Consider the following 27,991-nt stretch of genomic DNA (forward strand, 5'->3'; position numbering starts at 1 on the left):
ACAGAGAGGGACGTAGGGAGTCCGAGAAATGGTCTAGTCTCTGTTTTACTGCTTGTTTAATATCAGAAGTGCTTGTCTGGAGGCTTGAGTTACAACAGCCGGTTTGTTTTTGAAGGGGCCCAGGTTGCCACAACAAAGACACAGAGATTTACGGTCTGGATAAGGACAGGGAGACAAAGAGAGGGACTAGTTCTGATGTTCCTAGTGATGCGCTTCGCTCAGAAACTCAACGCGACATAGCAGTGGAGAGACGCTCATCAAGGTGTTCTTAATAGGCATAAGTCAGATATATCCAATTAGCAAATGTCAAATATCCATCTACTATTTCCATAAAGTATGGAATCCATTAAGAATCAAATTTATGATTGAGGTGCGGGTATATCAGGTTTATTACTGTCCAGAAATATTATTAATTGTACAGATTTTACTAAATTTTCTTCTATGTTATTCTATTTAACTCTAGTCTATTCTATAAACAGATAGAGATTTAGCTGTACTGTGTAGGTCTGAGGCATACAGATTGTGGCTGGCTTGAAGCATCATACAGCAGCAGAGTATCAGTCTACATGGTCCCTTACTAAGCTCTTTGCCACCTGATTTTGCGTGGAGTAAATCCCAGCCTCTGTGGACTGCAGAGGGAGGTGACAAATGGCCTCTCCACACATTCAATTATGCAGTGCAGTCGACATGGAAAAAGCGTGAAGTACCGTTAGCTACCGCCCTTCTGAAAAAGTATAAATTCCCCTCAAGAGCGTACTCCATCTCTCCTTGCTCCTTCTCTCTCTTGCTCTCTCTCCGCCCTGCACTTGACTTCTGCTTTTCCTTCCTAAGTTTAAACATCTCTCTCTCTCTCTCTCTTTCGGTCTAGCCCCTTTTCTCACACTTTTCTCATAGTGTGGCTTTCATTAATTAGCATTAGCAACCATCCCCCCCCTCCCTCCCTCCGTCCCTCCGTCTCTGCACCCTCCATCTTCAGAGGGAAGGCAGAGAGCCGGGCTGTCTGTGCAGCTCCAGGCAGATGATGGCTGGATCGATATCCGCGGGGTTGCTTCTCATTTGATCTCTTCCCCGCGGCGTCCTGGTCAATCCGAGCCTGGGCAGGGCTGGCTGAGAACGCTGTGACCCCGGTGAGGGAGCTCACGCTGGCTACGCCGCTACACAGCCCCGGCCACATTCCCACGCGGCTCTCACGCTCGCCTCCCTGTAGACCGGAGCCGCGCGGGACACGGCAACCCCACTGCACACGAGGGGTAGGGGCAGGGGGCTTTTCCCGTTCGTATTCAGGCTTTTGAGGACAATTTGACGTTTTGGAAAAGCCACGGAGACCGCGAAGGTTAGTTAAGAGCTGTTACATTTCTAGATGCAGTTGACCTTGGTATCAATCATTGGATGGAAACCGTCCACCCTCATGGTTGACCCTTGAACTTTGACTCCCGGTGTCACTTTTTGACGATTACATTTGTGTGTCGCTGCTCCCAGCTGTGTGTGGTTCACTGCCTCACTGTTTGTGCAGCACAGCACAGAGCACAGCAGAGGCCACAAGTCAGAAAGAAGTATCGATGGCTGTGTGATAGCTGGTGTATGAAATTGAACCTGTAGGAGGTGGACAGGCTGCCATGTTTTATGATCCAAACCAGCGGAGAGTGGGACTCGCAGGATTAGGCCGTACCACCTCTCCATCCCACCTCTAGGCGTTATTGTGTGTGTGTGTGCATGTTTGTGTTTGTGTGTGTGTGTGGAGTAACATCTCCAGCCAGTTTTAAGCCAAGGTTAATAGACTCTCAGTTCATTTCATGTGGAATGGAATCCTGGCCTTGTCTGTATAGTGATCCTGATTCCCATCACACTCCCTCGATTCAATTAAAACACACACCCTTACATACAAACACACACACACACACACCCTCTTTCACACACAGACCCAGAGCTGGATAAAAGAGAACCGCAAATGCCTTGTCCAATGACATGTGACTTCTAACAAAGAAATCAATAAGACTTTATCCAGCTGCTGCTTGGGCTCCTCTATAAGCCAAGGATATATCACACACACACACACACACACACACACACATGGACAGTAAGCCCTCACCTTTGTTCTTTTGCTTCCTGCTCTCGCAGCCATAAGGAGAGACCCCGCCCCTGCATCACCATGGCAGACGGCCGGCAGCCCGAGGACAGCGCCCCCCAGTGGGAGCCATCGGGAGCCCAGGGCCCCGCCCCGCCCGCGGCCCACGGGGCCAATGGCTACTCTTCCTCCTACCGGGGCTGCCAGTCTGGGGGGGGCGTGGCCCCCTACTCCTCGGCCAGAGAGAATGGCTTCAATGGGGACCTGTCAGGAGATCATGCTGTGACTGCAGGTAGGGAGACCAGACAGTGGAGGACTCTCTTATACCTAGATGGCTCTCCACATCTGCCTCATCAATATAACAACTTCATATCCAAATCAAGATTTATTCGATGGATAGACTGGGATTGGTGGCTTTTTTTTGTTGGTCTGTCACACAAACATACGTATACATTCATGTGTAAGACAGTGAAATCCAAGGAACATTGGTTGTGTGTGTGGTTGTCGGCCTCTATTCTCGAGTGTGTGAGCCTGTGTGCTGGTGTGTTTGTACAGTAAGAGTGTGCTGTTAGCAGTCCCCACCTCTCAGTGTGTGGGAGGAAGAGAGAGGAGCCCTCGCTAGATCACACACCATTATTACTGTGGTAATTAAGGGTGAAAATCCCTCTCCTTCCCCAGAGCAAGGCTCACTGTTGCCGCTCTGAATGCCTTGTTACCATGGCAGCAGCTACCGTACAATTTACTTTGCCAGGTCTTTTGTTTGACATCCCCACAATCTCTCCTTTTCTCTCTCCCCCCCCCTCTCCCCCTTCTCTCCTGCTTCTACATTTCTATTTTCTGCTGACGCAGAGCTAACTCTGCCGGCTGCCTCGCTCCGTAGCCTGTAAGTACAGAGAGCCATTTAACATTACTGAGTCACATTAACCTCCAGTCCCCCTATTCTAACTCCAGATGCTTCTACCACTGCAGATGTCAGCTCTATTCTTTACATGGACAGCCCTGGTTATCCACTCTATGAGATTGACTGACCAGAAAGAGCACCATTAAAAACCAGCCCATCAATACCATGGGACTGGGAGAGAGCTGTTGAGGAACTCAAACTCAATATTTATTTGGCCCTCTCACACAATGGACTTTTCTCCTGGATAATTATCCAGTAACAGCCTCTTTGAGATACATTCCCAAATAAACCATGAGAAACTGTCTGTATGCCTAAAACATCTGGCATCCAATACTCCGTCGGTTCTGAAATGGATTGTTCCAAACAATGAACTTCAAACAGCTTGGCAGAACATTAGGGAACTGTCACAATGTCTACGGATGTTTCCTTTTCACGGCATCTGCCAAAGCTGAGCAGTGGGAGAGAGCCATCACTAAGTGAGTGGGGTCACTGAAAGCATTAACACGAGCACCATCAGGTGTTTGGTAAATGCCGAGCTCTGACCCTGTAACGATTGTGCGCGTTCAGGACGGTGTTGAGCGACGCTCCTCTTTGGATGCACACATCAGATTCTTTTCTTCGAGATCTCGGAGCTTACGCAACGCTTCTCCGTGCAACGTTAGCGAGCGGGATGCTGTTCGGACCGTGTCAGCGAGTGACGAGGGAGACACTCTGCTCATTAGCAGCATGCCTGATGTTGCTCAAATGTCTGGAGGGTTCCCTTGTGATCACGCAGGTTCCACTGTCAGCAGTTTCATCGGGGATAAGAACCCGTTTAAGCGTGTTGGTTCATCATTAGTTGCCATGGCAACCCTCTGGCCCATGTAAGCCTTGAGCATCAACGGCACCGGGAAGAGCATCTAGGATCCTCAAACGGGCTGCTTCTGTCTCCCAGGAACCTGACTGAGACGACCCTTGTCCACACTTCACGCTGGGGGTGGGGGGGTGGGGGGGTGGGGGGGGGTATGGGTTTGGAGGTGGGGAGGTGGGGAGGGGCTCTTCCCTGGCTGGGTCCCTCTGCTACTCTGTGTTTTCTGGGGCCAGGGCCGGGCATGTGTCAGGGAGGCTGATGCTGGCACTCTCCCACTCCTGGCTAGTCACGCTTCGACTCTGGAAAACCCTCCAGATGCCCAAGAGCCACTGAAGCAGGAAATTGGCTCCTTGACATTCCTTTGAAAGAAGTTGAAAAAGTCGGCCAGCCATAGACCAGCACAACCAGAGAGAGAGAGAGAGAGAGAGAGAGAGAGAGAGAGAGATAGAGAGAGAGAGAGAGAGAGAGAGAGAGAGAGAGAGAGAGAGAGAGAGAGAGAGAGAGAGAGAGAGAGATGGAAAAACAGAAAGATGGAAATGGAGAGAAAGAAAGACAAAGAGAGATATGGAGATGGAGCGAAAGAGAAAGTGAGAGTGAAAGTGAGAGAGGAGGGGACAGAAAGAGATAGTTATAGGGAGAGAGAGAGTCAGTACAGCAGTACATGTAAATAAGGGTGATTGTATAGAACGGTGCATGTCCTTGACCAGTGATTAGGAACTGGCCATGACATCAAGGACTTTATTCACCGAGCCCAACTTGTAAAGATTGATCACATTCATTAGAAAGGTTTCGTTGCCTGGGATAGTCCCAGTCTTAGCTGAATCATTTATTCCCTTTCCACATGGCATAACACTGTAGTGACAAACCTATTTGTATAATAAACATATTTACTTACATAACCAACATTTTACTACCCACTGTATGAAAATCATGATGTCTATAGATTGTTTACAATCAAGAGGGTTGTAGAACAGTCAAACGTGAATTGGACACAGTCATACGTGAGGCAGGTGAGGAAGGGGGAGAGAGAGAAAGGGTCGGGGGAGAGAGACAGAGAGAATGAAGGGGAGTGGGGGTAAAGAACGGCATGCTGGGATACAAAATCAGATGGGGCCCAGACCACCCACCCATCCCAGGCAGGCGGGCTGTGCGTTGCTGTGGCAACAGCTCTGTTCACACATGGAGGAGTTTTGGCACTGGTACCAAGCTGCACCAATGGGCTCTGTCTCTGTCTCTGTCTCTCTCTCTCGCTCTCTCTCTCTCTCTCTCTCTCTCTCTCTCTCTCTCTCTCTCTCTCTCTCTCTCTCTCTCTCTCTCTCTCTCTCACACACACACTCTCTCATTCCAATTATTTTTCTCTCTCTCTCTCTCTCTCTCTCTCTCTCTCTCTCTCTCTCTCTCTCTCTCTCTCTCTTTGTGTGTGTCTCTCTCTCCTTCCGTCTCTGCCCTATCAGCCCCACTGTGTCGCGTTAGCTCGTTTGCCAGTCTGGCTCAGTCTGAGGTCTCAGACACAATCTCATAGGGAAATACTTCGCCTTAAGGCTACATTGTCTGTTCTCCGCCGGTCACACAGGCACAGGTAATACACGGATCTTGTCTCTGTGTGCGTGTGTGCCTGTTATGTGTGTGTAAATAGGCAAAGGAATAAGATAAACTGTGACTTGTACAATCCAGTATGTAAAGAGAAACTCTCAGTCATTCGAATGATTTATTGATGACACAACGTGTGTCTGTCAGGCTAAGCTGAGACAGCAGGGATGAGAAGGATTCCTTTGTCATGGCTGTCAGTGGGCAGGACATTTTGTCATGTGGGCACCTGGAAAGTGCTTTCTTGATGAACCTAACAACCCCGCTGTTGATTTGGTGGGTGTTCACGAGGCAGTTTGGCAGATTGTGTATGGTTGTGTGGTGATGTCTGCGTTGGCAGGACGATGTGTGGTGGTGTGTATCTGCGTGGTGGTGTTTTTCATCTGATAGTGTTTGTTTCTGTTGTAATGTTCTGTGTTTTCTATCCGTGTGGTAGGGTGAATGGGTATACACATAACAGTATATATTGTAGCACTGTGTTGTAGAGGGGTGGTGTTTATCAGTGTTTTTCTAACAGTGTGGGGTAGAAGGGTGGGGTGTATCAGTATTTGTAGCTGTGTGTGTTACTGTAGAGTGGAGGCGTTTTTCTGTGTTTTTTAGCAGTATTTGGTAGAGGGATAGTGTGTTTCTGGGTTTCGTAGCGATATGTGGTAGAGGGGTCGTGTGTTTCTGGGTGTTGTAGTGGTGTGCCAGCGAGACAGGAGCTCATCATTATGCTGGCCACGTTCATGCCAGACATGTCTAGGAGGAGGGGCTGCTGGCTGGGGATGAATCTAGGGATGAGGTGGTGGTGGGGTTGAGCCTGGGGTGGAGAAAACACAGGGGATTTTGATGGGTGTGTGGATGGGGGACAGGAAGAGTGATTCTGGCTAGGGACCATGTTCTGTCCAAGACGTCCTGGATGGTGGAGAAGTGGGAAGCTGGACTGGGTGCTTGATCTGGGTCAGCATGACAATGATCAGAGGATGAAGAGGACTGGTCATCATTTTTCTCTGTCCCTCTTCCCCTCTGTCTCTCTCTCTCTCTCTCTCTCTCTCTCTCTCTCTCTCTCTCTCTCTCTTTCTCCCCCTCTCGTTTCATTTTCCTCTCTCTTGCTCTCGTTCTCTCTCTCTCTTTTTCTTTGTCACCCTTTCTCTCTTTCTTCCCCTTCCCCCTTGCTCTCACTCTTTCAACACATCCATCTCCGTTTTGCTGGTTGACTCAGCCTACTAGTACAGTACATTTAGAGCAGCAGGTGGTATGTGGAAAAATTTGTTCTGGAGACTGATTTTTACAGTAAGATGCTGGGTTCAGAGAATGACTGGAATCTTTATACAGAATCTGGTGTTGATGCCTTCTGGTATATACTAAATAGTTTTCCGATATTTAGGTTCAAGCTAATATTATTGATCTGGCTGAGGACATACCTTCCTTGGGATTATAGGCAACTATTTACTTAGCATCTTAATATGTTACACATGCCCTATGAATGTGAAACGCTCTCCGTTCTGTCAAAATGGAGCTCTGTAGAAATGCTGGAATGTGTGGGTGAGTCGGCCCTGAGTGTTCCAGCAATTTGAGGTGTACTTGTATGTGTGTGTGTGTGTGTGTGTGTGTGCGTGTGGGTGGCAGTCTGGTGGGTGCTTGGTTGACAATGTTCCTGAAACAGCTCCATAAAATAAAAACCATCGTATTTCCAGCCAGATAATCCCACGTAGAAACACTGTTACCATGCAGCTAAAAGAGAAAAAACAGTCAATACAAAACTTTATTTAAACTCATACAACACCAAATGTGAACGCAAAAATCCTTACACACTGAACAAAAACATAAACATCGAAGGTTTTGATCCAGTGTTTCTTAAACGGACATTTACAGCAAGATCCCAGACAGTGAAGGTTGTCGTAAAAAAATCTCAGTTAGTTTTTAACTGAGTCATAACTAGATCCATAGTCTGCGGGGGGGAGGATGTCCTGGGGAGACGCCACGTCTTCGAGGAGTGGATCAGGCCAGCGTCCTCCCCTGTTGTTAACTCAGTGGAACCAACCAATCACCCAGCTCTAATTGGCCACTCTGACTCCTGTCTTCATGAAACTGTGTTTCCATGGTAATGCCTGCAGTTAAAATGTTGCCAATTCTCCAAACAGAACGACAGTTTAAGTGTGCTGTAGTGCTCTCAACGCACCCCGTCAGCTCCAGGTTTTTGGTTGCAAACCACAGTAAAAAAAGAAAAGAATTATGGAATGTGGACATTTAAAATCAAGAACTGACTGCTGGCAAAGTACTATACAGTGGCGAGTCTAGTAGTTTATTATGGTTTCGGTTGACAATAAATCAGTGTTGTGAATGTTGTGCCTGTGTGTGTTTTAGAGCAAGTGTCTGCACGGATAGTGCAGGAGGTGACAGCGGAGGCTGTGGCCGTTCTGAAGGGGGAACAGGAGCCTCAGGCGGATACAGCCAAGAGACTGCCCTCAGGTAACCTCCCTCGCACCACTCTCACTCCATATCCTGTCAGGTAGGCTCTGCCTCCCGTACGCTTTTAGGTACCTCAACCTCAACATGCTATTTGGTAGGCTCAAACTCAACCATAAGTAGACACACCACACCCTCACCCTCCAAAAAGTAGTTCCGTGTTACAATCAGAAGAACTGAAATGTAACGTCCGTCAGACCGAATTGATATGCATTTGTAGCTTTCCAAATGACCTCAACCTCAACATGCTATTTGGTAGGTTCAACCTCAACCATAAGTAAGACACACCACCATCCCCCTCCAAAAAGAAGTACAATCTTAACATCAGAAGAACTTAAACCTAACTTCTGCCAGACCAGTTTGACATGATTTACATGTCATACCGCTGTTGCTCACTTTCACTGAATGAGAAACATGTTGATTATTGTTTACATGAACTGACCAACTTAGTTGACTGCCAGCTTTCAGATGACAGACTTCCAGTAGTATGGCTTCTACTGTGAACCACATGTGAAAGGGTCAGACTTGTGTGACAACTTTTTTCTCCAGAGGATAGCTGTCACTTTGAGCTGAACAGCCCTGCTCTGCTGTTGGCTGCTCCACAGACTGGCCCAGCAGATCCAACCTGACAGCTGTCCTGTTCTTTCCTGTCCCAAAATGTCCTGTCCTGTCCTCTTCTCCGCTCCGCTCTCCTCCTCTCCTCTCCTCCTCTCCTCCTCTCCTCCTCTCCTATCCTCTCCTCTACTCTCCTATCCTCTCCTCTACTCTCCTCTTCTCTCCACAGTTCATTATATTTAACAGAGAATCCCCATTGGAGGCTTTAGTCAGCAGAAACAGACCATTATTGTATTCACATCTCAGATGTTCATAGGGCTGTCAGATGGGCTCCAAGAATGAACCCAAGATCAACACTCTCCTTGGGCTCAACTCTTTACACCCTTGAAAAAAGACACACACACATAGACTCACACATTGTGACTATTGAATCATATACCGGAACAACTACTGTCCAATTTTTTCTTGCTGCACGGAATTCAAAGACCAGGCATTTTGTAGCATGAGAAAGCGTGATACCAGGTTGAACAAACTCACACACACACACACACATACACACACAGAAACTTTCTGAGGACGCGAATAACGCAAATCCCATCCCTCTCATGTCTCCCCTGTGTGTCCGCAGTTGAAGAGACCACCAACCTGCCCCCCTCCCCTCCCCCCTCACCTGCCGCGGAGCACCTTGGACCGCTGGAGCGAGGTAAGGTCCTGCCTCACGGGAAAGAAGGGTGGTGGTGGGGGGGTGGGGGCGGTGAAAGAGAGAGAATATGTTTCTATGAGTGACCCACCCGCTTTCGACCCCTCGGAGGCCATCTCTCCCGGCCCCTTGAAGACATGTGTCCTGCAGGGAGCCTCACATGCAGACCCCTGGGGATATCCCACAACCCCTGGTGGAGGTACCCATCAGGGCCGAGAAACCAACCAGGAAGCCAAACTGTGTCTTAGGAATTCATCTATTTCTGTATGGACTGAACAGGGAGTCCTCTCCTTCCTTCTCCTCACCAGGACGGAGATGCTCTTCTCGTTATCATCCCTTCTCTCTCTCATCCCCCCCCCCCCCATCCCTCCCCTCCAAACATGACACCCTCGCGTCTGGGAATGCCTGTGACCACCTCGCATGCCCTCCCCACTCGAGAGCACCCCTCCCCGCATCTCTTCCTCTCCTCTTCTCCCTGCATCCCTCTATCTAACTTCCATACTCCCTGATCCTGCTGACACTATTTTGATAGGCAGCTAGCTGACCCTGCTAACCTTTGTTTCCACACTCTGTCTGTGTCCTTGTCTTTGTTTGTCCATCTTTAGTTCGGCATGTTGTTCTAGTCTGAGATCCATTGCTGCCTGTCTGTCTCTCTTCTTTGTGGGCCACTGTCTGGCCTGCCGGGCCTGTCTGGCCTGTCTGGTCTGGTCTTTGGCCACAAAGATTCAAGGGGCGGAGTCTGTCATACTCAGATTGGTGATAACCAACTTAAAATCCCTCCGAATCCTCAGCTCCAAAAATCCCTCAAAATCTCACCTTTCAAATCCGTCAAAAATCCATGATCCCCTTGTAAATATGATAGGAGTCCGTTCAAGTTTCAAGTTTCAACAACTGTCAACAGCCAAGTGAGCACAAACACCAGTGTTGCAGGTTGCCAAAGCAACATCAAATGTCACACCACTATGTGATCTCCTCTCTGAGAATGGCCGACCCCAGACGTTGTCACTTTTGAGTTGCTCGTCACTGTCTGTGTCGTTCTTTCGTTGCTTGTCTCTGTACCTCTTTCTGTTTCACCCTTTGGTTTTTTCTTTCTCTTTTGATCTTACTCAGTCTTTCCCCCTGCCCCTTTCTATCTCGCTCCTCAGCTCGCCCCCCTTCACCTCTGCCTCTCTGCCTCTCTGTCTCTCTCTCTCCCTCTTTTTCTTGCTCCCTCTACATCTCTCGACCCTTTCCCTCCCCCTCTCGTTTTTTTCTTTCCCTCTTTACATCCCTCCCTCCCTCCTTCCTTCCTTCCTTCCTTCCTTCCTTCCTTCCTTCCTTCCTTCCTTCCTTCCTTCCTTCCTTCCTTCCTTCCTTCCTTCCTTCCTTCCTTCCTTCCTTCCTTCCTTCCTTCCTCCTCCCTCCCTCCCTCCCTCCCTCCCTCCCTCCCTCCCTCCCTCCCTCCCTCCCTCCCTCCCTCCCTCCCTCCCTCCCTCCCTCCCTCCCTCCCTCCCCCTCTCCCTCCCTCCCCCTCTCGCTCTCTCTCTCTCCCTCTCTCCCTCCCTCTCCTACCTCCTGTCTGTTCTGTTCCTCTGTGTCCGTGTCTCCAGACTTCCCTGCAGTTCTTCTCCTTGTGTGTGTTTGTAGATGTAGGGGATGAGGAGGAGGCTGGCCCTCTCCGCCGCTTCCAAAACTCTCGAGAGAGGTGCAAGTTCCTCGCCCCCTCCATCTCTGTGTCTGTGCCCGAGGATGACCCCTACCACTCCGACGAGGAGTACTATGATCACCCCTTGTTCAGCCCTGAGTGGACCCGCTCGGGCTCTCGTCCCTCAGGGGCTGGGCAGGCCGCTGCGTTTAGGCAGATCGAAGGTGAACCGCGCATGGTTCCTCTACACCGCTCTTCTTCTCCCCCCCCCCCCCCTCCCTCCCTCCCTCCCTCCTTCTATCTCTGCCCTCTGTTTTGATTCCCACTCTCTGTGATTTGACCCGACTACCTCCTTCCCTCCGTCCGTCCTCCCGTCTCTCCGTCTGACTGTCTGTGTGTCCTTAGCTCTCATGTTTGTTTGACGATCTATCAGTTTATGTTCTAGTGGATTTCCTTTCTCTCCACCAAGCCATTTGACCCCTAGTCAAGGTTACCCCTCAATGCCTTCCGTTGCTCACCAGGATTGTGAGTTATACGATACATCGCCGATCGAAACCATAAGACGAGCGTCGTACTATTTGGTATCCTTGGGGAAGCTCTGAAACCAAAACAAAACCTCAACGTTGATCCAGAAGTTTGAACACGGCATGCTGACACATGACGTGGGGTCCAAATGGCTTGTTTGACACAGACGACTGTTGCATGACCCCGATGACCCCCATGGACACTTCCTCCTCCATGCCTGTCACCTCCCAGCTGTGTGCGTTTTGTCACCCGTCTCCACGACATGTCCATCCCTTCTCTCCTGTCATCATTACTCTCCCCAACGCGTCCCACCCACCCGTTCACGTTCACCGTGGCCAACAGGATGACTTTCAGCTCCACACACACACACACACACACACACATACACGCGCACTCACGATATTTTACATTTAGCTCTGAGGCTGCAGCCCTCCTCCGGTTCTCACTCCTCTTTCAACTCTCTGCTCTAAGCTGGATTTCTCCATTTGCTTTTAGCAGTCAGCATGATAACCTCATGTACTCTAGCAGCCGAGGCACCTGTCAAGTCAAGGTAGCACACAGTCAACCAAAGAGCACACTACCGAACAGAGCAGCTGATGGGTTAAGAGGTCGAGGGAGAATGATGTTTGCATGTAGACCTAAATAAAGTGAGCGAATGCAAAATCACAGCATGTTTTGGGTTTTAGTCCAAAGTAACCTAGAGAACCTTATCCATAAGTGGATGGATTGGGAAGAACAACTTAAGGTCGGATTCGGGGTTGATCAGATTTAGAGTCGAAACGCACATCATTTGCAGTATGCATGTCGTTATTGATAAAGTTGTAAATCGTAGATCAAGTATAAACTGAGGTGTTGTGCTGGCTTGGCGTGTGTGTGTGTGTGTGTGTGAGATGGAGGAATGACCAGTAGTCGAAGATTTATTGTCCACATGTCAGAACACACAACACAATACACAAAATAAGATCCGAAACTTCACCCATAAACAAACATCCGTGGTGTATATATTTCTGTCCACAGTAAAACGCTGTGCTGTACGCCACATTCCACAGAGCTGAAAGTGTTCCGTCCGTGTGTACCTACTCATGTAACCCAAGTCTGTGTTGCCTGTTAGTCTTGATGTGTCCACATCTCCCCCCTCTTTATAAGAAGAAGAGACCGACGAGGCTCTTACAGTCGCCTACCAAGAGGAGCAGGAGATGGAGGAGAGTGCAGAGGCGGCAGAGTTCCAGGCAGCTCTTGAGGAGCAAGAGCAGCCGTGGAGTGGGGATGAGCCAGAGTCTGAGCCTGAGCCGGAGCTGGAAAGCCCCCCCGCCGAGCCCTTAGAGTGGGCGGAGGCCGTAATCGAGGCCCAGGCTATGCCCTCTGAACAGGCCGAGGCAGCTAGTGCTCCCACTGAAGGCCCTAGCAGGAGGAAGGAGGAGGTGTCAGGGGGCGAGGAGGAGGAGGAGGAAGGTGTGTCCTCTGCTCTCCCTGCCTGCATGTTACTGTACTGTGTCAGACCATATTATGGTCCACTTAGGTGAATATGTGGAATGGCCTAAAGTCCCCCTGCGCTCTGCTTAGGCTGCATTTAGGCAACACAGGCTTGTCGGTGAAAGGAGACATTTTTGAACTCCTCGTTTTATTGTTTTTGCTCTGGTTTGCTTCCGTTCCTCAGTTTCCAGTTGCCTCCTGAGCAGCAGCTTCAGGCTGGCTGTTTTGTGTCCGTGTTTACAGTGTCGCCGAATTTAACTCTGCTTCTCCCAATGTCGCTACAGGCTCCTTGGTGTTCTCTGTGTGTGTGTGTGTGTGTCGCAAAAGCTTTTTCTTGTTGACAAATTCAAATCATTCTCATGTGAACTCCCAAAGGCGCAAAGTCATTCACGCATCAGAACCATCCATTTTCAACTGTTCAATTTTTTTTCCACAAATATTCATCTGTTATATTTATTTATCGACATTATACCATCCCAACGTCTTATAACATGTATTCTTTGTGAAGAAATGGTTTCATTACACTTCAACAGTGGTTCATTATGTAAAAAAAACATGGAATGAAGAACAAACAAGTTGAATGAAACTAAATATACTGCCATGCAGAGTCACCTACCATGACAAACTTTGCTATTTTGTCATTAGATTTCATCCAAGGCCATATGGAACCATTCCATTCCTCATCGCTTGGTTCTCATCCATCGACACCATGGCGCATGTTCCTGTTCGGTCCTGCTTCATGCCTTTGTTCAGTCCATCAGTGAGTGGGTGTGACTTCATGCACTCGTCGTGCCTCCACTGTGATGCCCATTGTGCTACCGTGCAGTAAGTAATTGGCTGTGACTCTGGAGAACAGCTTTGTTTGCCTGTCTGTCCTCTGGCTCGGCCTGGCTGCCTAAAACATGATCTCGACCCCAAAGCAAAAGCTACAGTCGGCGGCTCACCGGGCAAGCCGAGTCGAGGCAGATTACTTAAAGCTTTACTTTCAGCTCTGAAGATGGAGTCTGACAAACAAGGCAGTGAGAGGAGTGGCTCCATGAGTCCAGACAGCATTGGGTCGGAGAAGCGCCCGGAAGAACCGTTCGACCCCCACAGCCCTGCGTTCTTCAGCGGCGACACGTCCGAACCGGAGCCAGCCGCTTCTACCCCCACCCCCTTGAGCGTCCAAAGCCAAGCCAAAGAGCCCGCCAAGCTTCTCTCCCCACTGCCGGCTGAGCTGCCTGTGCAAGGCGAACCCAAGACGGTGTCGGAGAAGCAGCCTTCGGTGGAGGTCCTGGAGTTCACCGCCCTCGTGGGGGGGTCCGACATCCCCACGGAGGGGGTCAAAGTTCAAGAGGTTAAGAAAGCTGAGGCAGGAGATAAATCGGGCATGTCAGCTTATTTCGAGACGTCAGCTCTTAATAAGGCAGATGAGGGCCGCGCTCCGGCTGAAGGTTATTATGAACTGAGCACATCAGGGGAGGACAAGAAGGGAGGAAGTGCCTGTCCAGAGATAAACTACAGCATGTTGGCTCAGGCCCCGTCCGGAGAGGACACACTTGACACCAAGAAGAGTGTGGATGAATTGAAAGCCTTGCCCACCAGTGAATGCAGGCTGTCTCCAGGCAAACTCGCCCTGGAGCAGAGGAGCTACTCCCTCAACATCACCATCGGGGCTGTCGATCCGGGACGGTCTCGGGGCTTCTCTCCTTTGGCGACGGACATCATGTCCTACACCAGCGGCAGTCTGGATGAGTCAGCTGACTACCTTCCGGTCACCACGCCCTCTGTGGAGAAACCTCTCCCGTTCCCACCACTCATTCTGGAAACCGCCGCCTCAGTCACCTCTGACTCCTCCTCCCCTCCCCACAGCTCAGAGCCTGCCCCTAAGACCAGCCCCCAGACCGAGTCCCCAGAGTCTCCCCAACGCCCGAAATACTGCTACAAGAACGGCACCATGATGGCCCCAGACCTGCCTGAAATGCTGGATCTGGCCGGGGCCCGGTCCAGGCTGACGTCTGAAAACACCGACCCGGAGATCATAAGGAGGAAATCCGTCCCCGCGGATGTTTCCACGATGGTTAGCGACCCGCTAGCTCAGATGGCGCTAGGAGAACAGAGCCCCACGGCGGCTAAGAGCGAGAGCCAGCTCGAGGAGCTGGGCTACTGCGTGTTCAGCGAGTATTCGGGGCCCATGCCCTCCCCTGCAGACGTCCACAGCCCCCTGGACTCCCCTCCCCAGGCCTTCACCCATTCGGTGCTGGAGGCGAAGATGGCGGAGCAGGCCCGAAAACAGGGCACGTCGTACGAAAAGACCCCTCAGCAGTCGGAAGAAAGAAACGATTCCGTTGAGGAAAAAGAGGAGAAAGAGGAGAACGATAAACCCGCCGCCTTGCGGGAAAAGTCTTTGCCTGGCTCGGGGCAGGACGAGACGCAGCCGAGCCAGCCGACAGAGACCTTTGTGACTCCGATAGTGACGGTCACCATGGAGGAGGGCCAGGCCGAGCCCGGTGCCGAAGGCGAGGCGTCGGCGAAGGAGGCCGAGTTGGAGATCGCCGACTACGAGCGTCAGATCCGTAAACTGGAGATGGAGGGGCGTCCCCTCAGCGTGGAGGAGGAGCGGGAACTCCAGGAGCTGAGGGAGAAGGTCAAACTGGTGCACCAGGAGGCGTACGAGGAGCTGGACGCCGAGGACGTGTACCAGCTGACGGGCGTGGCCAAGGACAGGATCACGAGGCCCATCAAATCCTCCCCGGCCTCCTCGGTCGAGAGCACCGCCGAGGATGAGAGGGCGCCGTCTCCGGGCCTGGGCAAAACCAGGCTGTCTCCCTCCAAGATCAGTCACCTGGAACCGTTCCCTTCCGGGGTGGGGGTGGCTGAGAAGACCAAACAGGAAGAGGTCGTCGGGGTCACGCCCAAAGTGGAGATCGTGGAGGGAAAGGGCTCGACCCCAACGGCCGAGCCAGAGGAGCCTGCTGTAATGACTTCCCAAGGGCCTCCTGCGAAGAAGGAGGATGTCAAACTCTCCGCAGAGCCAAAAGAAACGACGGGAGAGGTCAAACCAGCTAAACCTGTAGAGAAAGACGCCGTTAAGACTGAGAAGCACGGGGAGGACGTCGCGAAAGTCGAGGGGGAAGGCGGCGAGGCCAAGGGGGCGGGCGCGGCGGCGGAGGCGGAGCCTCGCGCCGTCATCGAGTCCGTGGTGACCGTGGAGGACGACTTCATCACCGTCGTCCAGACCATCGACGAAGGGGAGGAGCCGGGCCACAGCGTGCGCTTCTCCGCTCCCCTCGGGGCCGAGACCCCGCAGTCCCTCCAGGCCGACACGGAGGAAGACGAGGAGGAGGAGGAGTCCGTGGAGCTGGCCCAGGAAGTCGAAATGGAGGCAGCCAGCCTGGAGGAGGTGTCGGAAGCCCCGGAGACCCCCGCCTCCCCAGGGAAGGAGGCGCGCATGGAGACGGAGGGCCAGACGGAGAGCTACGACAGGGATGAGACCACCATGGATGACTCCATTCTCGACAGCTCTTGGGTTGACACTCAAGGTAGGCTCTCTCTTGCTCTCGTACTATACGTTTTCATGATATCAATCGAGCGACGATTCAATAACGTTCCAATGAGTTTTGTGCATAGAAACAGCACGACATCTGCATAATTAAACCCGAGATGAAGAAGCAGAGATTAAGCTCAGAGGTTAAAGGTCGAGATGGACTGTGGACCCTTTAAGGCTTCACAAACAAGAAATACATAGGATTATGTGAAATATATGAATATGATGAAATTGAGACGATAATAAAATGTGTTTGGTGCAACCTGTTACCGGTATGACTGTAGATTTAACCCCGATTCTTCGTTGTAGATGATGACAGGAGCATGGCCACTGAGATTGAGCCCCTGCCCAAGGTATCTACCCCAGTCAAGAAGCCTGACCAAGGCATCCCTGCCCAGAAGCTTGCTCAGGAGAAACAGAAAGACAAGCACCAGAAGCAGGAGAAGCCTGTCAAGCCCAAGACCAAGGGGGGCAGGGCGAAGGGACGTGTTTCCACCCCGGAACGTAAACTCGTTCGCAAGGAGCCCGTCTACATACCCAGAGAGGAAGCCAAGAAAAAGAAAGGTTTAAAAGTGTTTCATTCAATCCTTGTTAGAGTAAATCTTGGTTTTGTAGGGCATGTTCATCGACAGATTATTTGATTCTCACACAGTATAACTGATCAAATTGCCAATGGTCTCTCTCTCTCTCTTTCTCTCTGTCTCTGCCTCTCCCAGCTGTGATTAAAAAGACAGAGCTGACCAAGAAGGCAGAGACACAGACTCGCTCACCAGCTAGGAAGATTGTGTTGAAGGCCGCGATTCCCCGACAGGCCCGTCCGGCCTCTACCAAGAGAAAACCCACAGGTGATCTGCCATCGCCTCGCCAGGACGCCTGTCAAAAATGACCAGCATCTTCCCATCCTTGCCATTCGTTACACAGCTTCCATTTTGTTTTTTTTCCTCCAACATACTGTATCTGTCATCATATAAGTGTTTTTGCATTTAACTGAATAATAAAAAAGAAAAAGATCAGTACATTTTCTTTTGGCTTGATTTTGTTCATACTGTCAGATTGATTTTTCTTTCTTTGTTTCTCCGTGCTACGTTTCCTCAGTGATCCCATTCTCACCCGTCCTTGGTTAGACCTTTGGTGGTCATCACACGCTACTTCATAACGATGTGTCTGTCTTGTATCTCCTTGGGCACTATTTCTCTGCTCTCTAACTACTATTGTTTCTGTGTAACCTGTTTTGACTATGGTCTGTTACTGTAATACTATGGGAAAGCTCCCAACAGAGATTACTGACTGTCTCCCAGGATGACCCTTATGCTCCGCAGTTATTGTAGTTATTCACACTTTCACAGGCCCTCAGCAGTGGTTGCCAGGATACTGGTGGTTTGTGCCTGTCCATGAGATTTGTGGAGGAGTGCTGATTTCCCTCAACGCAAACAGAAAGAGAGAGAGAGAGAGAGAAAGAGAGAGAGAGAGAGAGAGAGAGAGAGAGAGAGAGAGAGAGAGAGAGAGAGAGAGAGAGAAAGACAAATTGTTACTTTTTACAGATAGAGACTGACTGCTGTGTGTCATGGATTATTCTAGAAACCCAGTAGATTGCTGCATTGCCCCAATTAAATGTTTCCAAAGGGTGGGCTGGGAGTAACCTTACATAACAATAAATCCTTCATTTGATGTGATACTCTGCCAAACTATTTGGCAAATAAAGCTCCTTCTCTCTCTTTCTAAACTCAAGCCTCTATGCCAAATATGTCAAGATATGTAAATTACTGGGGATATTACCCCATTTACTGAGATGTTATAGCAGACAGTAGGCCTACGGCGTACGTGAAACTTTGTCGCCTCTGCTTTTCCTGATAGATAACTGTGCTGGTGCACTGGCTGTAGCGTGGGCGTCGTTCGTAAGACACAGCTGCTGTGTAGGGTGTTGTTGCTGTATCAATGCTTTGTGTGCATATCTGTCAATTGAAATATCAACTCCATTCCTCTTCTCTTTGCCCGGCCCTTCTCTCCCTCTCTTTTTCTCTGGTTCCCAGTTGGAGAAGGTCGTCAGCCCCTCAGTGTCGCCAGGCAGTCTCGGGACAGGGCTTCAGTAAGTACGATACAGTTCAGCACAGGACAGGACAGAACAGGACTGTATGTGGACTGCAAGTACATTGCTGCTGCTAGTCTGGCTGAGAACAGTAAACACTGAACAGACACACCGACGGTTACTATGGATCAGCTGTCTGACTTAACTCCACCCATGGTTTTTCTCTGCACACAGCTACACATAATTCCCTGCGTGCATGTGTTTCTTAGTATGTATCTCTTGTGTATTGCATGCATTCATTCATTTTAGAATTAGCATAATTAAAGATGTGTTTCTGATGAATAACCTCCCCCTTATCAATATTCACATTTGGTCTGTTTATCTAGCATGTCTCCCCTGAGTGTTTGGTTGAGGAGAGTAAATAGCTGTAATTTGTGGTGTTTCTTATCAACTCACTGGCTGACATTTACACAGTGAGGGTAGTTTCCAGTGCATGTTGCTCCAGCCTTTTTAATGGCAGTAACTGACTCCAAAGCATTGCTTCCTCCTAAGGACCACATCTCTCAGAGACATTCTGTCTATGTGTGACAGATGCACTGTATGACCTTAGAACGGGGATGAACTCATAGCAACAGCGCTGGTCTTAACACATTCCATTTGTTCCACACTAACCAGAGCATCACTGGCTTTCTGAATGGTCCACGAATGTTCACCCCTCATTGCCTGCACGCAAAGTTCTCCTCGAATGTTCATTTGAACCACAATTCCGTTTACCTGTGTTACGCATGCTTTCTACGCATGGAATCTGTTCCGTTTTCAGAACAGTTTTGGTTCGGTCCTCTGTTTGCCTCCTACTTCCTGTGGTTGTGCTTCTCTTCCTCCTGCATGCCTGTCTACCACTCAGACCCCCTCACCACTCACAAAGATCCCCACCTTCAAAACACTGTTCACCACCACTCCTCCGCCTACACGGCAAAACTCCGCCAACTTCTATCCCAGAAAGAGTTCACTGGTGGATGGGGAGTTATGTAGGCCCCGCCGTTCCTCTGTGGGGCCCCATTACCCCCTCACGGCCTCCCTCAGCAGCAAGGTAAGGCTAGAGACGAGCAGGTTCTGTTTCCTGTCTGGCATACGTTCCTGCTGGGTTTGGGTTAAGCCAACCCTGAATCACCACATAGAGCAGTTTGTTTTTTGACTGATGCTTTTAATGCAAAAGCTATTACCACAGCCCTCGTTTTCCAGCCTTCTGATCTCAAGAATTGCCCTCTGTGTGTGTGTGTGTTTGTGTAACAGGATGGTGGCTCACGGAGCCCAGAGAAGAGGTCGTCCCTGCCACGGCCAGCATCCATCCTGAGCAGACGTAACCACCACCACCACGAGCACGAGGAGAGCTCCACCTCCATCACCAGTTCTGGCTCCACCGCACCACGCAGACCCACATGTATACTACCCCCTCCATCCAATACAACTTACTTTATGTCTACCTCTCTCCCTCTCTCTCTCTCTCTCTCTCTCTTTCTCTCTCTCTCTCTCTCTCTCTCTCTCTCTCTCTCTCTCTCTCTCTCTCTCTCTCTCTCTCTCGCTCTGTTGCTTTGTACCTCCCTCACAGTGGGGGATAGCCTCCTTCTGATATCCACTCTCCTCCTGTTTTCTCCCCTGACCCTGTCCTTCTCGTCCTCCCCTGAAGCTTTCCGCACTGAGATGAGGGCGGAGCACAGGACAGGCCGCGCCCCTAGTATGACAGGTAGAGAGGAACTCTCAGTCCCTCATCCGGTCTCATCCAGTCTCATCCGCTTTCATCTAGTCCTTCCCAGTGTCCTTCCCTCTCGTCCTGTCTCATCGAGTTTCATCTTGCACCTGTCCCCACCAGCGATCATCCCACAGCATGCGTTCAAGTAATAAAGCATGGCCACATAATGTACATAGTCACATTTGGACGTCCAACCTCACTTTGACCTCTCTTTGACTTTTCGGACCCCCCCTCCCCCCCCCCAAACAGCCGCAGAGTCAGTGCGCTCCCGCTCAGCCCGCAGTGGCCATTCCACCCCCCGTACCCCGGGGTCCACCGCCATCACACCCGGCACCCCGCCCAGCTTCTCCTGCCGCACCCCTGGGACCCCCCGCTCCCTCAGCCTGCTGTCCCAGGAGAGGAAGGTCGCGGTGATCCGCACCCCGCCCAAGTCCCCGGCCACCACCCCCAAGCAGCTGCGCGTCCTCAACCAGCCCCTCCCCGACCTCAAGAACGTCAAGTCCAAGATCGGATCCACAGACAACATCAAGTACCAGCCCAAAGGGGGCCAGGTAAGGTCTTCACCCTCCCTCCGCCCCCACCCCTACCCCCCCCCCCCCGCCCCTGCTCTGACCCCCTTCTTCAGGGTGTCGACCTCTCTTTCTCCCCACTCTTCTCGCACCTCTCTGCCTCCTTACCTCCTTCCCTTGCTCAGCCTCGATGTGTCGTTGTGTCTGCTGCCTCGCCCTCAGTGCTCTCGCTACTGTAGGCGTTCGCCTTCCTCTGTGCTCCTGCCTTCCTCCTCCTCACCCTCTGTCTGTCTGTCTGTCTGGTTCCTCTCCATGTTCATAGTCCGTGGCTGTCCAGTAGCGGTGTCTTCACCCCTCTATCGATCTGTTTGCTGGATCACAGTTGTGAGAGGAGGGCAGAGTTAGATCTCAAACACTCCATCAGAGTGACTCAGAAAGACATGGTGGCCTACGTTCGGTGACCTGAGGAGCGACAGGATGGAATCTTAGATACTTTGCGTTGCCCTTGAAGTTGTAAACATACAGGCTGTTTTTGTGTTTTTCATTGACACGTGGGGCCGTCACGGTATATGTTTAAATAAATACATTTAATAAACAATCTCAGTGATGTCATCCAATAAATATGACAGTCTCCTGCTGTAGAAGACACACACAAAGCTTGTTGTAGAGAAACCGGTTGTGCAAAGATGGAAGCACTTCGTGGTGTCGTCTAATGAATCAGATGCTCCTGTACTCTCTAGTCCTGAACGAGACACTAATCTGAAGTCTCCCTTCCGGCCCGGAGAGATAACGTCACGTCTCAGACGAGGCTGAAAACATCAGATGAGAGCCTGCCCAGATGACCTGATTAGGGTTGTGTAATATGTTTATAACTGGGTCTTGTGGAACACTCCAGATTACAGGAATGCCCTACTCACAACCTGGCTGGTCCATCATTCTTCTGCCTGGGATGGCGGGAGATGGATCGAGCTGGTTCCAAAGGTAGTCATGCCTTTCGTCTGTGGGCCGGAAGTCCAGGGGGATGTGACAGGTGCAAGCAAATACATTTCTTGGCGTTTATTCATCTTTGCAAGTGCCGAGGTGGCAATGTAAAGAATGAGGGGGAAGCTGAAGACGTGTGGGACTGGCCTGCGGTGGGACAAGATCTAAGCAGACGAGCCTCACTGTCAACTCATTCTGTGAGTTCAGCGTTTCATCCTGACCCCCACGGCTCGTTTTGGTAGCTCGCAAATACCGTCTGCAACACTTTGAGGTCCCCAGCCACCCTGTCTGCCAGACTGACTCAGCCCAAACATGACCTCACCTCCGGGTGACTGCTGGTGTATCTGCCTGGAGCCCGACAGGGGAGTGACAACTTGTCCCCCCCCCATGGTGTCTGTCTGGTAATGGGGCCACTGAGGCAGCCAGACTCCTCTCTGACTGGGTAAAACAACCAGACCGAGTTTAAATATTCATCCTCCCAGTGGGGGTATGGCATTCCTTTCTGCACTTTTGACTCTGTGACTGGGGAGTGTTTTGAAAGCCTATGAATGTTTAAGGATCCTGAGAGCAGCCCCGTACAGACACTTACTGGAGCTCGAGTCCTGTGCGTGTCTCCGAGTGGTTATAGACATTCACAGAGATATTTATCATTGTGTGAATCATCACCGTTTATTCAGAGACAAAGACCTCTCGTTTCATTATGGAGTGGGCTTATTAGATCGGAGGCCGTCGATATAGACAAAGAGCAAAGGTGAGAACGAATATCGTGTTTTAATTTCCTTCGGTGCGGCTCAGACTGATCGTATCCGTGTTTTTGTATGAGATCCATTATTAATGAACCAAGAAAGTGAGAACACTGCGATGGTTCACTGGAGAGTTTCTTCTAAGCGTTCGGATTACCCCATGTACTCGTACAAGACGTCCACCTCTTGCCGAGGGGCCTCAAAACACAAACATGGGCATGTTTGCTTGCCCCCCCCCCCCCCCACCCCCCACCCGTCTGTGGGAGGCTGCTGTTTTGAAGTGGTCCTTGTGAATCATGTGAATGTCAGCGCTTCACATCTCCAGACCCAGCTGTACGGCTTCGGCGTTAAGGGCTTCATCATGGGCTTGGGCTTCTGTACGTGTGCGCGTCGTTCCCAGGTTAGAGCAGGCCTCTACCGCAGCACAACACCTACCGTTTCAGAGACCTGCATTTAAATACCAGCATAGACAGTCCAACAACATACCAGATATAAAGTGACCTGACTTAGTATCCAGACCCACTCCCCCCCCAAACTCCCCCTTTCCCCAGTAGCAATATAGTATCCAGACACCCCCAGTAGCAACCTATAAAAGACAACCTTTGACCCCTCAGCCATGTAGCATAGCAGCCTAGCATTTTCCAGCACATTGCCCTGCCTGCACCAGACACCCGTCCAACCACAGCCCCGCCTGCAACTGACCCGTCCAAATGTGTTTGCTTTCTGTAGCAACACAGCCAACAAAGCAGAGGCCCACAGCTCACAGATGGCAAATGCAGCTCGTCCTGGATCTGGAAATCTGTCCTTCGCCTGATCTCTCTCACCCTATATCTGTCTGCTGCACACTGTGTGACATGGGCCCCCATGCCAACCACAGATCCACTGGTATACCCCACCTGCACACACACACACACAAACACACACAGCGAAACACGCTAATACCTAGCATAGGAGATGACTCAAGCTTCAGTATCACAAACACATGTCATGACATGAACTTTAGCTCATCTGCCTTCTCATCCCTGTACATTCACACATAATCCATTGCTATACAGTCCATCAACAGTTGTTGCTGCCTCCATGCTTCTCCTCCTAATGTTTGTCCCAGCCATAACGTGTCCTAACCTGTCGGCATGCCCCTACATCCATCCCCATTAAGGAGGGCCATTGTCTCTGTATTTTTCTAGATTCAGATTTTAAACAAGAAGCTGGACTTCAGTCACGTACAGTCAAAGTGCGGATCCAAGGATAATCTGAAGCATTCTCCCCGTGGAGGCAATGTATGTACCCTTCCATCTCTCCCTTTACCTCTGTCTCTCTCCCCTCCGGTGTTGGGGAGATGAGTGGACTGTCCTATAATTACGGGGGCTCGAAACTAACCGACACCCCTACCCCCACCTCATGTTACCCTCCCTCACTCTGCCGTCCACTCTGCACCAGCCATCGTAGGCCACCCACCTGTAACCCAGATAAACCCCTCCCCCAGGCACACCTGGAAAGGATCTGGCAAATCTGCTGCGTATCGGTCGCATCGTTTGTCAAGTGTCCGTTGTGTTGAACAACAACAAGGTCCCTCGCCCACAGAACCGCATGAGGAGTGGAGATTCACTATCCTGAGCACTTTGTCTACTCATGTGAAAAACCTGGTGTTTCAAACTGAAGTCTCCTCTTCTTGTAGCCCATCTATTTGTCATATATACCCACTCCTGTGAGGTGTATATATTTATATATATATACTCAGATGATGGTGTTGGTGACTCACAGTATCAACACTGGTTCATCCTTCATGCAAAATTCTCCGGAACTCAAAACACCTGATCATTGTACTTCTCTATTCCTAGCATAGAAGATGGTATAGAATTTCTAACTTTACCAACAGGACTTCACTTCACTCTCAAAAGTGTGTGTCGTCTTCAGCCAGCTTAGTACAGGCATATTGCATAGAGAAGTACAACAGGAAGGAAATTCAAATGTCTACTGTGAAATGCAATACACTGGGGCATTTCATACAACTGTTTGTTTTCTCTGTCTATTACCAGCTGTGACCTCCAGCCAGATGACCTCTCCGTCAATGTCTCTTTCTCACTCTCTCCCTCTCTCCCTCCCTCCCTCCCTCTCTCTCTCTCTCTCTCTCTCTCTCTCTCTCTCTCTCTCTCTCTCTCTCTCTCTCTCTCCCTCCCCCTCCCTTAATCTCTCCTCCCTCCCTCCCTCCCTCCCTCTCTCTCTCTCTCTCTCTCTCTCTCTCTCTCTCTCTCTCTCTCTCTCTCTCTCTCTCTCTCTCTCTCTCTCTCCTTCTCTTCTCTCACCGCTCGGATCTTCTTATTGCCTTTTTATTTCCACTGCAGTGTTTTCCGGTCTAGTCTGTTGCTCCCTCTTTGAATGTCGAGCACCGTAGAGTAGACGCTCGCTCCGTTTTAAGCATTGATGCTCTGTTCGTTTCCAATGTTATACCTCATTTGTGTGCTAACCCAGCATGCCATGTCTCCCTATAGCTTCAGAAGAGCTTGCTCACTACTTCTCTGTACTGTACATAATACGTACGTCATAAGCCCTGTATCTTAGTAACCGTCCTTTATTCGCCACGTGTCAGCAGTCTCTGTCTGAAACAGAGTACTGCAACATGGCAGGGTTAGCCCTACAGTTTTCCTTTCAGCCAACACATGGAGAATTGTGGGTATTCTGGCAGCTCACAACCCACTGAAGAATGCAGTTGTGACTCTGCTTCATCTCTGAGACATCCTCAGAGCATCCCACGAGAAAGACAGAGGGCTGAGGCGGCTCAAGGGGCGCTCTGGGCAAAGTCTCGGGGTGCTCTAGGAAGACCGAGCCGTAAACGGTCAGAGGGAGAGCGCTAAAGTGGTGGCACAGAGAAGACAAACACATCCGCTGCATGGTTCCCAAGCAGAGACAAATGGGAAGAGCTCTCAAGGCCGTTGTAGATATGGGCCGTGAGGAGGGCAGGGTCAGGCTGGGGGTCCCAGCCAATTAGTGTCGGTGGCTTCCGAAGCAGGGGGCGTTTGTCGACAGTCCCTTAACCTTCTCCCCTCCTCCCGTGTCCCCCCCCCCCCCTTACATGTCCCTCCCCCCACAGGTGCTCATTCCCAGTGTTAAGCTGGACTTTAGCCATGTTCAGTCTAGGTGTGGCTCCCTGGACAGGAGGCAGTACTCTGCAGGAGGAGGAAACGTGAGTCTCCTACCCCTCTCTCTTTCTCTCTCTCTCTTTCTCTCTCTCTCTCTTGTCTCTCTCTCTCTCTCTTTTCCCCTCTCTCTATGTCAGTGGTGCCATGCCTCGTTCACAGTCACCAGGAGGAGCAGTTTCTGGACTGGCCCCTCTCTCTCTGCTCCTCACCTGGTTTCCTTCATTCATCTCTCCTGTCTTTTCCGGCTGTGGTTTCGGTTGTTTTCAGGGGAAAACCGCTGAACAATGCTGGGTGTTCCTCTAACCGCCTGGCTAAATAGAGACAGGTGTGGCGAATTGACAAGAGAGCCAACCGACACACCCTTGTTTTCGCTAACACAAACCACAGCACCACCTCTGTTACCGACCACTCTGTCACTTGCATTGTGCATGGTGCGGGTACCACCTACGTCTTCCTTGTGTGTGTTCTGAACTGTGCTGCACCAACACTAGTATACACGGAACATCATTCCCTTTTGCGCCTACTACGCAGTTGTTGCTTGGCATCGTAGTCATTTTGTTTTTTCAGGCTTACCTCTTCTTACACTACGCACACACATGCTAAATCAATAAATGTATGAATTGATAACATGCAGTCTGTGCATGTTCTTTGGACACATTGTCGCTAACAAAACTAGCAAACGGTATATCCTGCGTGCGTATTGTATGTACTGAATGTCAAGTGAGATGACGAAACGGGTCAATTGATCGTTCGTCATGCTCAGCTGAACCGTTTTGGTCACTATGTCTAATACTGTACCTCCACTTCGATCCTGCTCGCTTCCCCTCTCACTCACAAGCTCACTCACCCATCACTCTCTCATTCATTTTGTAGCTGTGTATGTGTGTGTGTGTGTGTCCCTTTTCTCTTCAGATCACCTGGGTGTGTCATACCTCGTTCTCTGCTATTTGTGCTTTGTGTCTTTGCCTGTGGCTGTTTTTTCATGTTGCCTCCATGTTACCTCCTCTCTCCACGTACTGTCTTCCAGTATCTGACGGCTACGATCAAGTTTGCAAAATTGCTCTTTTTGTCAGTGTTGACTGGGCTGGTTGTGAACGCCGTCTACAACAGCTCAGTCCAGCACAAGGGAGCTGGAAAACAGACATAACTCTGGTGTAAAGCTGCTGTTTGTTTGACAGAGTTAGCTACGGCTAGCGATGTGTCACAACCCAGCCTCCTACCCCAGAAGAATGAGGCTGTGTGCGTATGGAGGCTGTGTGCGTGCGTGTGCGTGTGCGTGTGAACGCACATGTGTGTAAGCTCTGACTCCTATAATCCTGATAGGTACAGATCCAGAACAAGAAGATCGATCTGAGTCATGTGACCTCCAAGTGTGGATCTCTGGACAACATCCGTCACCGTCCAGGTAACGACCTCTACATAAGTGGACACCCAGTGCTACTGGGGAAAGAACGTCCATGTTAATCTGAAACAGCAACATACACCAACATACTCCAACAATGTGACTGTGAGGACAGACTGACTCAGCTGGAAAGTCCAACAGTCCCACATTAACACATTGGCACACCTTCCCTTCAGATTTTATAACAATTCATGATTTGATGAATGGATCCTGGACTATTATCAAAATGACAATGAGAGCATAATAAGATTATCAGTTGTTTGCTGTGTTATGCGGAAAAACACCACTGCAAAAAACGAATTTAGCTTCCATCGCCACCTGCTGGACACATACTATATTTAAACAGTGGACATTTCAGATCTTTACACCATTAAACCTCTCTTTGGAGGACAGATTATTCTAACATTGTGAGAGAAAGAACTGTAATTATCTCTGCAATTGTAACTGTCTCTCCTTCCCTCTCCTCTCCCTCCACAGGGGGAGGTAACGTGCGCATCGAGAGCGTGAAACTGGACTTCAAAGACAAGGCCCAGGCCAAGGTGGGTTCGCTGGACAATGCACATCACATTCCCGGTGGAGGCCACATCACGGTAAGTGTCACCTAGACAGACCCTCACTTGGGGGACGTCATCGCTTTTCTCGACTTCAGCCAGGTTAGCAAGCCCCACCCGACATCCCCATGTGACGCGCGTGCCGTTGTACTCCCCCCCCCCCCCCACCTCGTCTCACGCTCCCTGCTTCCTCCAGATCGAGAGCCACAAGCTGATGTTCAGGGACACGGCCAAGGCCCGAGTGGACCACGGGGCCGAGATCGTGACGCAGTCCCCCGCCGGGATGTCCGGCCCCATGTCGCCTCAGCGCCACAGCCACCTGTCCTCCTCCGGCAGCCTCGACGTGCTGGAGTCGCCGCAGCTGGCCACGCTGGCCGAGGACGTCACCGCCGCCCTGGCCAAGCAGGGCTTGTGAACGTCAGGACCCGCCCCCCTGGAAGAGCCTGACGCTGCCCCCCGGACCCCCACCGCGGCCTCGGCCGACGCCCATGACTCTTACACCACTTGGGGTATGCCTGAAGCTCCACGCCCCCTGATCATCTTCAGGTCGTCCCAAACGCGGGCGGACAGCCTGCACCCCCTCCCACCGATTTCCCCGTAGTCCCCTGATTACCCGGTACCTCCCCTGAGAA

At 50.7% G+C, this 27,991-nt stretch overlaps 1 protein-coding gene across 1 annotated transcript; it reads left to right on the top strand.

Moving 5' to 3' along the window:
- The first annotated feature begins 2,149 nt into the window (after nt 1-2,149).
- map2 (microtubule-associated protein 2) lies at nt 2,150-27,776 on the top strand. The gene is made up of 17 exons (XM_067261101.1): nt 2,150-2,357; nt 7,753-7,857; nt 9,038-9,112; nt 10,736-10,957; nt 12,408-12,710; nt 13,721-16,252; nt 16,567-16,821; nt 16,974-17,102; nt 18,288-18,343; nt 19,577-19,724; nt 19,971-20,027; nt 20,283-20,584; nt 23,454-23,546; nt 25,358-25,450; nt 26,730-26,811; nt 27,286-27,398; nt 27,556-27,776. The coding sequence occupies exons 1-17, from the start codon at nt 2,150-2,152 to the stop codon at nt 27,772-27,774; spliced, it is 4,992 nt and encodes a 1,663-aa protein (XP_067117202.1). The 3' UTR covers nt 27,775-27,776.
- Nucleotides 27,777-27,991: the final 215 nt, after the last annotated feature.

This window comes from Osmerus mordax, chromosome 2 (assembly GCF_038355195.1).
Source record: "Osmerus mordax isolate fOsmMor3 chromosome 2, fOsmMor3.pri, whole genome shotgun sequence".
In the NCBI taxonomy this organism is placed as follows: Eukaryota; Metazoa; Chordata; class Actinopteri; order Osmeriformes; family Osmeridae; genus Osmerus; species Osmerus mordax.

Bases quoted from the DNA above. Each gene is read 5' to 3' on its own strand.
- map2 (XM_067261101.1), top strand. From the start codon at position 2,150: ATGGCAGACGGCCGGCAGCCCGAGGACAGCGCCCCCCAGTGGGAGCCA. The intron at 19,725-19,970 runs GTATACTACCCC...CCTCCCCTGAAG, and splicing joins CGCACCACGCAGACCCACAT to CTTTCCGCACTGAGATGAGG. The intron at 25,451-26,729 runs GTGAGTCTCCTA...TAATCCTGATAG, and splicing joins ACTCTGCAGGAGGAGGAAAC to GTACAGATCCAGAACAAGAA.